The 13,790-nt window shown below is 44.1% G+C and overlaps 1 protein-coding gene across 1 annotated transcript in view; it reads left to right on the forward strand.

Annotated features, from left to right (window-relative positions):
• The window catches only part of LOC126544966 (uncharacterized), a 58,181-nt gene extending 46,183 nt beyond the window's left edge, over positions 1-11,998 (forward strand). The window contains exons 3-4 of the mRNA XM_050192550.3: positions 2,446-2,685; positions 3,517-11,998. Coding sequence (XP_050048507.1) covers positions 2,446-2,685; positions 3,517-4,443 — 1,167 coding nt within the window. The 3' untranslated portion in view covers positions 4,444-11,998. The remainder of the gene's footprint in view (positions 1-2,445; positions 2,686-3,516) is intronic.
• The last annotated feature ends 1,792 nt before the right edge of the window (positions 11,999-13,790 follow it).

Genomic DNA, 13,790 nt, shown 5'->3' on the forward strand with positions numbered 1-13,790 from the left:
GCATGCCCAGGAGCTGATATATGTGGAGTACCGGCGTTTTCGATACACTTTATTTTTCGTCGCAAAAATGATATTTTCATGGGCTATAGGCTTAGTGTTTTTTCCATTTTGGGGGGGAAATTATTCTTTGCCTGATCATTCATTTATCGCCTTAAACGGCGTGTACGCATGCCCGGGAGCTGATATATGTGGAGTACCGGCGTTTTCGATGCACTTTATTTTTCGTCGCAAAAATGATATTTTCATGGGCTATAGGCTTAGTGTTTTTTCCATTTTGGGGGGGAAATTATTCTTTGCCTGATCATTCATTTATCGCCTTAAACGGTGTCTACGCATGCCCGGGAGCTGATATATGTGGAGTACCGGCGGTTTCGATGCACTTTATTTTTCGTCGCAAAAATGATATTTTCATGGGCTATAGGCTTAGTGTTTTTTCCATTTTGGGGGGAAAATTATTCTTTGCCTGATCATTCATTTATCGCCTTAAACGGCGTCTACGCATGCCCGGGAGCTGATATATGTGGAGTACCGGCGTTTTCGATGCACTTTATTTTTCGTCGCAAAAATAATATTTTCATGGGCTATAGGCTTACTGTTTTTTCCATTTTGGGGGGAAAATTATTGTTTGCCTGATCGTTCATTTATCGCCTTAAACGGCGTCTACGCATGCCCGGGAGCTGATATATTTGGAGTACCGGCGTTTTCGATGCACTTTATTTTTCGTCGCAAAAATAATATTTTCATGGGCTATAGGCTTACTGTTTTTTCCATTTTGGGGGGAAAATTATTGTTTGCCTGATCGTTCATTTATGGCCTTAAACGGCGTCTACGCATGCCCGGGAGCTGATATCTGTGGAGTACCGGTGTTTTCGATACACTTTATTTTTCGTCGCAAAAATGATAATTTCATGGGCTATAGGCTTACTGTTTTTTCCATTTTGGGGGGAAAATTATTATTTGCCTGATCGTTCATTTATGGCCTTAAACGGCGTCTACGCATGCCCGGGAGCTGATATCTGTGGAGTACCGGTGTTTTCGATACACTTTATTTTTCGTCGCAAAAATGATAATTTCATGGGCTATAGGCTTACTGTTTTTTCCATTTTGGGGGGAAAATTATTCTTTGCCTGATCGTTCATTTATGGCCTTAAACGGCGCCTACGCATGCCCGGGAGCTGATATCTGTGGAGTACCGGTGTTTTCGATACACTTTATTTTTCGTCGCAAAAATGATAATTTCATGGGCTATAGGCTTACTGTTTTTTCCATTTTGGGGGGAAAATTATTCTTTGCCTGATCGTTCATTTATCGCCTTAAACAGCGTCTACGCATGCCCGGGAGCTGATATATGTGGAGTACCGGCGCTTTCGATACACTTTATTTTTCGTCGCAAAAATGATATTTTCATTTTTAGGGGGAAACGCGATATGTAAACCATTAGGCAAAGAATAATTTGCGCCCTAAAAATGAAAAATCGCTAAAAGTTCCACTACTCTGTCTGAGCTAGCAATCGTGTAAGGGTCCTCAGACAAGTGCCAGTAGCTTGAGCTGTCTTTGCAGATACCGGCTGACAGTAGCCTGTGATGTTCCGCACTGCGTAGCAATGGCTCTGAAGGGACATTCCACCTGTGGCTCTTTGTACTGAAGAACACGACGAGTGCTTGAACCTTGTTGTTCTTCACCTCCCTCTTGACGCAGTCGAGCTTCAAATCTTCCAGTAAGGCTACAGCCGTACTCTGCCCTCGTGGGTTTTTCTTCCGTGATCCGAAAATTGTTCATAACAGTTGTCATGGCCTTGTCATCAAAAAGCTTTTGGGGCATGACTACAAAGCCTCCGCCCTTATCACCCAGCATAAGTGCGTGCCCGGAGTCCCTTATTTATCGTTTTATTCTTCGTATTATGCGGGTGCCGTCCTTATTCTTGTAGCTGTTCCACACGGTGTAGACACTTTCGAGGCGGCAACACTCCTCAATTTTCACTTTTTCTGCAAACCTTTCACTTTTTGTGGGTCAAGATGTGAAGCCAGTGTCACCTGAGCCCCGACGACATCAGCAACGTTTATGGAGAAGTTAAGGTTATGCGAGATCGTGACGCCCAAGATGGTGACATGGTTGGCAATGGTCAGTTTGGATGCAGTGATTATAATATTAATCAAATCGATTAATGATTGCAGAAGTTATCTTGTATATATATCTCAGTCAAATAAAAAAAAAAACAATTTCTATGCACGATTTTTTACAGGTGTTTTTTGGTTTAACAAGCCGCCCGAAGATGTCGATACGAGTGCTGCTTCTGCTTTTATCCATGACTATAGAGTATCCATGACCACGGGATCTTCGTTCATGGTAACACACATAAGGTATTGGGAGAATATGTGAATTTTCTCTACCTCATGTGTTTGTATTCTAGTAAGGCCAATTCTGATCAGTGTGAGGACGATGCAGGTGTGGAACCTGGACGAGCAGGGCGCCGAGGTGAGCCCGGGCAAGATCGAGGTGAACGCGAACGACCTGGTGCTATACCAGCGTGGCCGGCCACCTGTGCGGTGGCCCTTGCGCGGTCTGCGCCGCTACGGCTTCGACGCGCACCTCTTCTCCTTCGAGAGCGGCCGCCGCTGCCCCACGGGATCGGGCATCTACGCCTTCAAGTGCCACCGCGCAGAGGCGCTCTTCAACGCTCTGCAGGTATATTACTGCTCCTTTTTTATGGACAATAAGAATGCTTGCAAAGCAAAGCTTTGCCTACTCTATACCTCACGCTTTATACCTACTCTATACCTGCCACGCTTTTGGCTATACCTCATCAGTCATCACCCTTGGCTTCCTGTCCGTGAGCTTTTTGCCCAGAAAAGTAGGACGATCACGGAGACTGCAATAGTAGTCTATCCAGAAGACAGTTTACAGTCGGCCCTCACTATAACAAAGCCGCGTCTGACACGAAAACGCCTTCGTTTATCGAATGTTATGAGTAAGCATTCGTTACATGCTGATATTGGCGAGAAGCTTTTTAGATTTACTTCGTTATATCCGTGTTTGTTATATCGAGATTTTACTGTAACCCAAACTGGGCCTATCCCTGAAACTTGTGTTATCAAATGTAGTTGGCCAGTTAGGATGCTTCTTACACCAGTGCATGATGTATGTGTCCTGTTTTAATGTGGTTCGTAACGCGAGCTGATCCTGCTGGCAGTTCAATTCTGATGATGCTATCGCATCACAGTCGCCAAGGTGTAGCATTTGGTCCTAGCTTCTTTGCCTCATCCTCCGGGTTTGGTATCGCCATCTCGCTGAGTAGACGTAACAGGTACCTCCCACAGAGCTGTGGCGCTTAAGAGGGAAAGCATGACCATTTGCAGGACAGCGGACATCGACATCGACATGAACAATGAATGATATCCATGGTCACGCAGCCCTTTTGTCACTGACATCGGTATCCCATTATCTTTTTCAATGCTCCTGGTTTCAGTTCTATGGGGGGCAAGTAAGCTTCATTCGTTTTCGTCCATTTGCTCGCAGGAGTGCATCCAGAACTCGGGCGCCGCGTCCGCCATGACGACGACCATCAGCAGTTCAGCAACGGCCACCGACCAGCAGCAGCCGGTGCCATCTTCCAGCGTGGTCCCGCTGACGAGCCAGAGGAACGACATCATCTTTCCCCCGCCTATCAGCAACGGCCCCACAGTCGACTCGTCGGGTTACCTTGAACCCATCTCTCTGGGTTCCCTGCGTCCTCCCACAACTACGCAGTCAAACGCAGCCGCCATTACGACGGCCACTGTGACAGCGCAGAGCCTGCCACAACACGTTCAGCATTCCTACGTCAACTCGTGCGCCCAGTGCGGCCAGCCGCACCCGCCACCCTGCGTTGACATCAACACTAACTACGCCAAGCTGGATGACCTACTCAGACAGGAGGCAGTCGTCAAGCAGAGAGACAGCAACCACTTCTACGTCAACGTAAACCCCATGCCCTTGGGTCAGCAGCAGCAGCACCAACAACCGCCGCCATCACAGACGCACTCGTACGCAAACCTGAGCTGTCCGGCATCCCCCGAGCGCGCTGTGCCATCATCAGCAGCAGCGTCATCATCAACAGCAGCAGCAGCTGGCCTCGTCAATAACGGCGGGTTGGCAGACGAGGTCAATTACGTGGTGCTCGACCTGGACCACCAGAGCGACTCGAGCACGAGTGCCGTGTCACCCGTGGCAACCGCAGCGCCCGTGGTAGGCACGACGGCGGTGGCGCCAAGTGGCGCCACTGCGGCACTGGCGCCACCGGGCTCGCAGCCCACGTCGCCCATACGCACGCCCGAGGGCTATGCGACTATCGACTTCGACCGGACGGCCGCACTGTCCAACTCGGCCAACCCGAGTGCACACCACCACGATGACAGCGTGCGCAAGACTCGCCACAACAGCAACGCAGTGCCCGTGCTGTGCTGAACAGTGAGGGGTGTCTCGGGGTATGTGCGCATATGGGTGAGCGCTATGGACCAGCTGATAAAGTGCATGCATTCTCCAACCTTGCTGACCAGAAGCTAACTACCACAACGACGGCTTGTGCAAGACAAGCTACTGCAGCAATGTTTGTCAGTGGTCTGCTAAGTGATGAGGTGTCGTTTGGATATGCGTGCATCTGTGTGGGTGTGACGATAACCTGCCCTGCTGATAATGTGACGAGAGAACACCCCAAGTTGCTGCTCTGCGAGTGACCAGAGCACAGCGGATGTCAAATTAGGCCTCAGTGTGGAGTTCTGGAAGTTAGAGGCAATGAGCACACTTATGCTCTCTCCTCCTGGAATGCCAGGTGCTGCCCGGAACTCTTGGCAACCGGTCACAACTGGCCTGCCAGATTTGTGCTGTGAGCGATGCAGTGCTCCCAAGACGTAGCACCGAGCTGTTGCTTCAAAGGAGGCAAAAAATGGTGTCTGGGTGGCACACTTGTTTGGTGCTTGTGCATACACTGTGTAAACGGTGTTCGTGGGCTATTCGTACGTGCTCTGCTGATGACCGAGAAAAGCTGCCTCAATGCTGACATTCAAATTATTGACTAGCTGTTCGTGCCAACAATACTTGCCAGGTTATATAATCTGCTCAATTTCAGCTTCTGGAAACAGTAATAGGGTTTGAACACATTTTCGACCACCTATCGTACCTTCACTATTCTAACATGCTCCTGATTTTCATAACAAGAAAAAACATAGCAAGCTTCCTATTTTTGGAGTCAGAAAAGAAATCAAACGAGCAAAATTTATCATCACTGAATCAAAATTCAGCCACTAGCATGAACCATGTAAGATAACTCATCTTTTGAGTGAGCCTTAATAACAGAAGTGAGACACCACTGGCGATCCTTTGAGCATTGTCAGCCTAAAAAATCAAGCACGAAGAATTAAGCACACACGGAAACTTGTTCCATCGCCATCTTGTGATGGCAATCGTGTTGGCTCTGACGGTCACCTTTCACCAATGCCTCAAATGCAGTTTTAGTTATATATGTCCGATTGTAACACGCAGGCAATTTGTCGACACATTTTCTGGGAAAGAAAGTGCATCTTAGGATTGGGTGAATATGTATAGTACACTTAGTTTCGTGTACAATTGCTGTGTGTAAAGCCAAGCTTAATATGCTAGTGACATTTGGAAAAACAAAGCACATGACAAATTTTCTTTTTTTCTTTCTTTCCCGATAGCTCGATAATTAGCTAATTTCCCGATAGCTCCCCGATAATTAGCTCTAGTCAGTTAATACCTTAATAATTTAGTACAATAACTTGACACATACGTAGATGGAAAACAAACGAGCATGAGAATGTGAAATGAAGTGATTTGCCCTAATGTACTGTCAGACTTAAGGAAGTTTTTGGGTGCCCATCACCTGAACAGTCACCAAGTATAGTTCTAGGGTTCCTGCATCACTAATGATACTCCACGCCTGTGGTGAAATAGAGTAACTGTCCTTACATTCAATCTTTACATTTTCAAAGTGCAGCAAGTGTTGTAGAAGACTTATACCTGTGCCACGAGGCCTGAAAATATTATATTGAATCGATAATGCCTTAAGTTCCCTTATGAAGTCTCTTTTCAGTGGAGCTGCCACATGTCCAAATATAATTGCATTTAGTACGTTGATGTTGATGACAGCATCTTCTGGAGTGAGCAACTTCTAATTAAAAGATAAATGCGTCTTTACAAGTTTCATCTGCGTTTGCGAATAGTGAAATATAATATAAGCATGCTATGGTACCGTTAGCTTAATTTTGTGGCAACCGATAGTGTTGCAACCGACTGTAGCAACTTCAGCAATTGCATGTCAAATTCAAAGCCCAGAAGCAAAATACCGCTTGCCGCTCCAAAGCCATTACAATGCCGACCTGAGGAAGTTTGCCGACTACAACTACTGACAGCGTGGTAATCGAAGGCTACATATAATTTTTGACACGATAGATGCTGCTCCAAATACTTCCATTATACTGCTCCACGCAAGCTATGGTATTGAGAGCACACTTTTCTCAGTCAAATGAGTTCTGGCAAGCGCGTTAAATATCACATGACACTAAACAAATGACATTCAGTTTGTCCATGTGGCATTACACAAATGGCATTAAAATTTAAGGCATCAACAGGTTAATGCAATTTTTTTCTGCCCATGGTGGCACAGGCAGCAAAAGGTTCTTGTTTGTGGTCACGTGTCTGTAGACCTTTAACAGATGGTAACCTTTGTCACAAGAGCTACCAGTTCTGAAGGCATCGCATCTTGTCCCCAGCCAAAACGCGATACACCAGATTTCTAGATGTTGGGCTTAATTCATTAGGGCATACAGACTGCATTTTACCAGCAGACTCTCATTTTTCATGCCAGATTGCAGCATTGGATGGCAACTTTCCTCTGGTCTGTCACGATTTAGCATAGTAAGGAGGCCAGTGCATTTAACCGGTAGCAGAAAAAAATATTGGCCGCCTGCTTTGCGTCCTGTAAATGCAGAGCTGGCCATATGCCAAACATGTGTCCTGGTAATGTTGTTCCGTGCAGCAAATAGTCATGTCAGAGCATCTATAATGGCTGCAAACATGGTGTTGGCTTTCCCAGCTAATCATGGTTAGGATAACTGAAAAGGCAGAAAATTCCACATTTGCCTGGTGTATTACCACATCTGGCTTCACTGCTTGTTTTGTGCTACATTACTGCTTCTCTTCAGAGAGATGATGTTCTGTGTATATGAGGCATGCTTTATCCGAGACCTGCTATGTATATAAGTGCCATATACTAAGCCTAGAGGTAAAATACAGAGGAAGACTTATGGGCTTTCTCAGTTTGATCGAATGTTTTGCAGTCCTTGCAGACTAACATAGGTGCAAGAATCCTTTCCTCATCAACTTTTCTTGGCATGTCGATGCAAAGTTCTTACTGATGTTGACATTAACCACGAGTTTGAACTGAAGAGCATGATTGAGCTGGACTTGCATGGCTTTTGGTTGTATTGCTGAATGATCTCGTGCTAGGCAGTCATGTTCACTGTTTCTGGCTGGTGTTCTACAAGTCCATTTTGCTTTACCAAAGTAGTTCATGCTCTGAATGAGGTCACTTTTATTTATTGACATGGAAACATTTACAGCAGCTAACCTGAAGTTTGTTTCACTTGGGCATTTTTATTCTACACGTTTTACACATTTTTACATGCCTGGATAGCGAATTGTTTCGTCAGCCAGAGGACATAAGCTGATGCATTATTATCCTTGACTGCAATTTTTTTTTTTTGCACATCAGAAGTGTCTGTAGAAGGATTGTCATTAGCAGGGATCAAAACGGTCTAACTGAGCTGTTGCACTTGCAGAAAATCGATGCCTCATGCACTTCTTCAGAAACATGCTTCAATGAGAGTGCAGAATCCAAGTGCTAGCTCAAACGTTATCTTCACTCACACATAAGCCTGCATCAATACCTGCCAGTTTCTTTTTGTTGGCTTCGTGACTGCACATGTAGCAGGGTATTCTTGCAGGGTAATGTTGCATCACACATTGACCAGGCCTAACTGCCAAACGTGGGTGAATGCCAGCTGGAGTCGTGTTTTAAGTATTTAAGTATTCTAGCCACTGACCAAAGATGACCAGGTGCTAATGTGCCAGTTGCATTTCACAGGCATTTCAATCACATCGCCACCAAAGAAAAGGCACGGTGTGTTATCGACGTGTTAGCACTTGTTTTAGCCAAAGCTTGTTCATGTTTCATTTGTTCGTCAATTTAAGCATACATTTCGCAAAGATCTCATGAAGTGTTCCTGATGTTTCCCGTTCGTTAATTTTTTTCTTTCTTCTAATGCATGTTAATGTATGTGTAACAACAAGCACGCAACTTTTAAAGATGGAGCATTATAATTTGTCAGCTTGTACGCAGAGAGCTCCAGTGACCTATGGTCATTTGATACATGGCTATACCTGCAGCCATTTTTACTTTTTCCAGTATGTATTTACTCTGAGTCTATGTGGGGGGAGTTTCTTCAAAGTTAATCATGCTTGTGCTTGCTGGTATTTGCAAGGCGGTCAGGTCATTGGTCCTGACTGGTCTCAAATAGGTAAGCTTATAAGCCCTGAAAGGCTGCTTTATTGACACAAAATAAAAATGTTTTAAATTTTTCTTTTAAATTCAGGCATATGTACCGTCCAGTGCTCGACTTTTGTCTCCCCACGAAAATGAATGCTAGACACATTTCAAGACTAAGGATTACAAACAGAGGCTTTCAAAATATTAGTATTTACATTTTCTATTGATGTAAACACGGTGTGCACTTTTGTATTTCTTGTATGATGAACCGTTCAAGGAAATGTGAAGCTATGACCAGATTTCTTACAGGCAGCTTCTGTTAAAAACGGCCTTATTATGGCCTTATTATTGACAACAGCAGCTGCTTTGCAGCTTCTGTCCCACTTTCACAGCTAATTTTATAGGCAATGTTATCTGTTACAGATTTTCAAAGCTTTGAGTTGTGTATTCTGGCGACACATAGATGGATCCACAAAAGTAATCAAGTTAAACCTACGTTGTGCTTCAAAAGTTTACTATGATCGTTAAAAATGCAGTTCAATATGGAGCTATGTTTAATAGGCAAACAATGGATATTCCTCAGTTGAAAGAATGTCCACATGTTTCCTGCAAGCAATAGTTTATGCCTGTCCTGTTGCCGTTATTGTGTGGAAGCACAATGAGCATGTAAATGTACGCTGCTGTGTATGAAGCACCCAAGTGATGTTTGCAGAAACGTAACAAACTCTGCTTTTATGGCAGCTGTGTTAACTGTTATTTAATAACTTCAAAGTTCCTCCACAATGTGCTATGCGAGCTGATGTGAAAGCTTGAAGCAGCTATGTATACACACTAAAAGTTGGTCCATCTACTCAAACGGAAACACTGGTGCAGGGCCAACTCCGAGTTTGTCTTCTAAATGTATGTGAAATTGAAGAAATGCCCCTGTACCACTGAAATTATTTGAGTATGTAGCACTTAAAGAAAGAAAGAAAAATGGAAGTGCAGAGATTACCAGAAGCTAACTTAAGGCCCACAACATTTCTTTTTTCCAAGTTCCAAAATTAGAAAAAGAAAACACTAAAGCACCAAATTTACCATACTGTAACAAAAAGGGGCATTGCATTTCCGTAAACTGAGTTTATAAGATCATTTAAGACTAACAAAATGAACATGTTAAGTTTATGACATTCTTATTGTGTTAGAGAATTTTCACAAACGTTATATTTACAGAATATTGGCACATTGTAGTCACATGCAAGACATCTGCCTCAAATGCTTTAATAGATGAAATTTACAAAACGATAATACTGTAGTAGAGTTGCAACATTGAGGCGTTTGTTTTATTAATTAAAAAAATTAATTTTTGTGCACAAGCTTACAGACCCGCACAAAATTCATACATTAGCCACTTGAATTCGACATTTTCTTTTCAATGCAGAAAATTTTGTTCAAACTGGTTCACTGTGTCGACTCGGTAAAGCATCATGAATTTTGCAGTACTATGTTTGACCATGGAGGGCACGACCTAAAGTTTCCCCGTTACCAGGTCTGTGCAAAAATGCACAGATGCTCATACCATTAACAGTGTAACATTGAAGTGGACAGTTGGGAGAGGGTGGCATTTAAAAAAATGATCACTGCTTAAGTACCATCCAATTCATCCTGGCTTTTGCATCGCTGTGAGCATACCATCGGTGAACAACGAACAGCAATTCCTCTTGCAAATCCAGCTGCAACTGACAAGAGAGTAAATTGTAACATGGCAAACTGTTCTGGTACTGCCACCAGGTAGAAATTTTTGGAGGTTACTTTTGACCTGTTCATCTATGTGGCTTCTTTGGTTAACCAGTTTAAAAAGTTTGTCATTGTCAACGTGAAAGTTGTGCAGTCGGCTGCCTAGTCCTAGCTTGTGCCAGATACCAAAGACCACACATGCGAGCATTTTAGGCATTTTCAGAGGTTGTTGTTGCTGCTTAGGTGCTAACTTCGGGTGCTCTTGTGTATTAATTCCCCGTTACTTTATGTACACTTACAGTCACGAGAAAATGTCTAGAGACCACAGGTGCTATAAAAATATCTTTTTCTGTTCACTGCCTAGGCACGAAGGCTCAACTCAAGTTGTGTAGCCCGTGTGCACCTGTTCAACCAATGTCATGCATTACAGTAATTCCACATTGCTCGGCTGTGCTAGAATAAATTTTTTTGCTGATAACATGGTCTCTAAACTTTTGCTCTCAGCTGTACCTTTTGTGGTGCTAGTTGCCAGAAAAAAAATATATTGCGGATCTTGGGAATGTGTTTAAGTTACGTCATACAGATGTTAAAACAACCAACAGTTGATTCAAAGTACATGTTTACTTGAAGTGTTGCATATACGCGAATGCAGGTAATGCTGCAAGTTGTGTTTGAGGCCTGTTCAAGTTTTCTGCACAGAGTACAGAGGCACCAGGGCATTAAGTATAAATCTCAAATATCTCTGGCAGCAATTTTTCCCGTGTCCGTTGATTACCAACTGCCTTTGCCGAGTTGGAGCAGCGTGCAGTGTTACTGTGCATACGTGACAAACTTTTGGCCCTGCTGCAACCTCGCAAAAGGACAGAACTGTACAGGGTGTGAGCTTTTATGTGAGTAACAGTGTTTTGTGCATGTCTGTTGTACGATGGGTGTTGCTCTCGCTGTAGCTAAGCATTTCTTCTGTATCCGTATGGCAGGAAAAATGTTGACGAGTACCTTAACATTGTGCCTCTGAAAGAAAGCGCATAAATGGAATCGGGTTGCTAAAAAAGTAACTTCACATGAAGTTGATGTCAAATATGCCCGAGTCTCTAGTGTGACCTTCTGCCAAGTTGCTTGTTCAAAAAAAGAGATGCATTATAATGGCATTTCAGCGGAGAATTCTTTTCACTCCTAGCAACATTGTCACATATATTATTTTGGAATGGAGATATGGCATTACCTTTAGTTGAAACGCAGTCATCATTGCACACAATACAGCATGCACATAATAGAAGCTATGCTGCTACCCGATGTTTCTTTTTCCCTCAATTAAGGTATGTGAGGTGTGTCCTTGGCTTGGCTTGCAAGAAGTCTCAGAAGGAATGCATTATTTCTCACATTTATACAAGCTCTAATTGCAACATGTTCATTGTGGCTTTTGTACTATTGGCTGCCTTTGCAGATTGTCTGAAAATTTGCTAGCAACCTCGGAGTTTTCGAAATGGAGGCAGCCAGTTAAGTCAGGTGCCAAGTGACCGCACATTTCCATTCCAGCACCTACTAGAGCTTGGCAGTTGGTCAGCACACACCGGGCATTCCTTCGAGTCGCAATCTTTATTGTATCAAGTGTCCACTGCAGAAAATAAAAAATGCCAAAGATAGAGTAAATATGTACCTGTTAACATGTCCGCTGGTTCCTGAGAAGACGACTACTATTTATGGAGAAAATGTGAAATAAAGAAGCTTCGTATCGTTCTACCTGCATTGTTGTTTTTGGCTGCAGTGCTACTACACGGCTTGAACAGCCGAGCAGCTTTTCTGCATGCCAAATTATACTGGTCCTTACAAATAAACGCTAAGTTAAAGTTCAATGCTTCACAGTAGGGGTGTACAAATATTCAAATACCAGTGAACACTGTATTTATACTCCATTCAAAAACTAGGCACCCGAAAGTAATCAAAGCAAATCAAATGTATTGCTGGAAGCGCAGGAGCGAACACGGTTCCTAGCCAGTATTTCCATCTTTTTTATCTCAGAATATGTGTGACATTGTGCTGAATTTTGTAACAATTTCGTGCTGTTGGCAAAATTTTCCCTGTAAAACGTGCTCAGCCACTGGACGTATAAGCTTTGCTGAAAAGCCAGCCTCTCAGCAGCAAGGGACACGGATTCGCCAACGAGGGTACACAACCAGCAAATGCAGCCACATGCAGCCACATGCAGCCTCTCAATACGTAGTGGCTTAGCTTAGCTTGCTACAAGGTTTGGGTGCAGTTGGAGAGTACTAGGTCAACTAGGCGTTGCTAGTTTTGGTTTCGAGGCAGCGCCAGTGGCATGGTCGATGAGGTATGAAAACCACAATATCGCAATTTCGAGGCAAAGCTTTCTTTGCCTTTCTTTGCCTTCTGGTGTCGCAAAGCTTTCTTTGCGACACCCCCTCTCCCCCTGCGGCTCTCTCGCTGACCGTGCCTGCCACCTGCTGCTGCTCGTGCGTTCTCACTGAATAGCTCACACTTGGCTGCGGGAAAGTGGTGCCATCTAGGAGCGATGGCTTGCACTACTTCACCCGTAGCACTGGAAGGCAGAGCGGTAGCCAGCCTGGGCATGCGGGCCGTTGGCCACTGATAGAGAAAGCGAGGAGGGCCACGACGCAGAGCCACAATGAGGCAGGGTGAGGGCACTGGATGAAATGGCATTGCGCATTGGCCACCTGGCCACAGTGTGGACGGTCGCATCTGCGCCTCCAAAAGGAAATCTGGTGCCCCGAACGAATGGTTGAGAAAGACAGCTTGCCTCTAGGGCGTCTAGCGCAGTTGACGTTTGTCTTTTATTCTTAACGTTAAACAGGCTACACATTTCTTTGTAGATATACACAAAATTTGTAAAATATTATGCGGGAACCTTGCTGTGTCGACAAGGACAAAGGACACTCTAATACATAGGTGTCTATGAGCCCTTCGTTAGTACCGGGCTTTAGCAACATTATAGCCGGGAAAACACATGAACAAGAAACACATCCAGGGTTATACTGTACATTTTACTCAGTGTCGGCTCTTAAAAGCTCATCCACAATTTTCCACATCTCTTGACCCATTTCACTCCTAGCATCACCCGAGGCTATGTTCGTGAATGCGCTTACAGGTGTGTGCAATAGCAAAAGACCTGGCATTTTTCCAATTTTAATTGGACACCACTTGATGGGACAGTTACTGTTCATTCTTGTTTAAGGCATAGTTATATGCCTGAATAGCAAGAATGACGATGACTTTGTTACCTGCCACACAAAATTAGGTCAATACAAGAAGGGGGTCTGTTAGTATTGCACACGACAACACAAAGAATTTGCAGACGCAGGTGATTATAGCGGATTTGCACAGTGCAAGACAAATAGACAAGCTGGTGATACGTGCAGGCAGACCCTGCATCTGTACCAGTGAGCCACAAGGATCATCTTGTAAGATATCAAAACCCCTAATTAATTAGTAATTACCGAACTGCAATGAACCATGGTAAGTCAAGCATGTAGTCGTGACAACTGGTGGAAAGCCT

Source organism: Dermacentor andersoni, chromosome 10, assembly GCF_023375885.2.
Source record: "Dermacentor andersoni chromosome 10, qqDerAnde1_hic_scaffold, whole genome shotgun sequence".
Lineage (NCBI taxonomy): Eukaryota > Metazoa > Arthropoda > Arachnida > Ixodida > Ixodidae > Dermacentor > Dermacentor andersoni.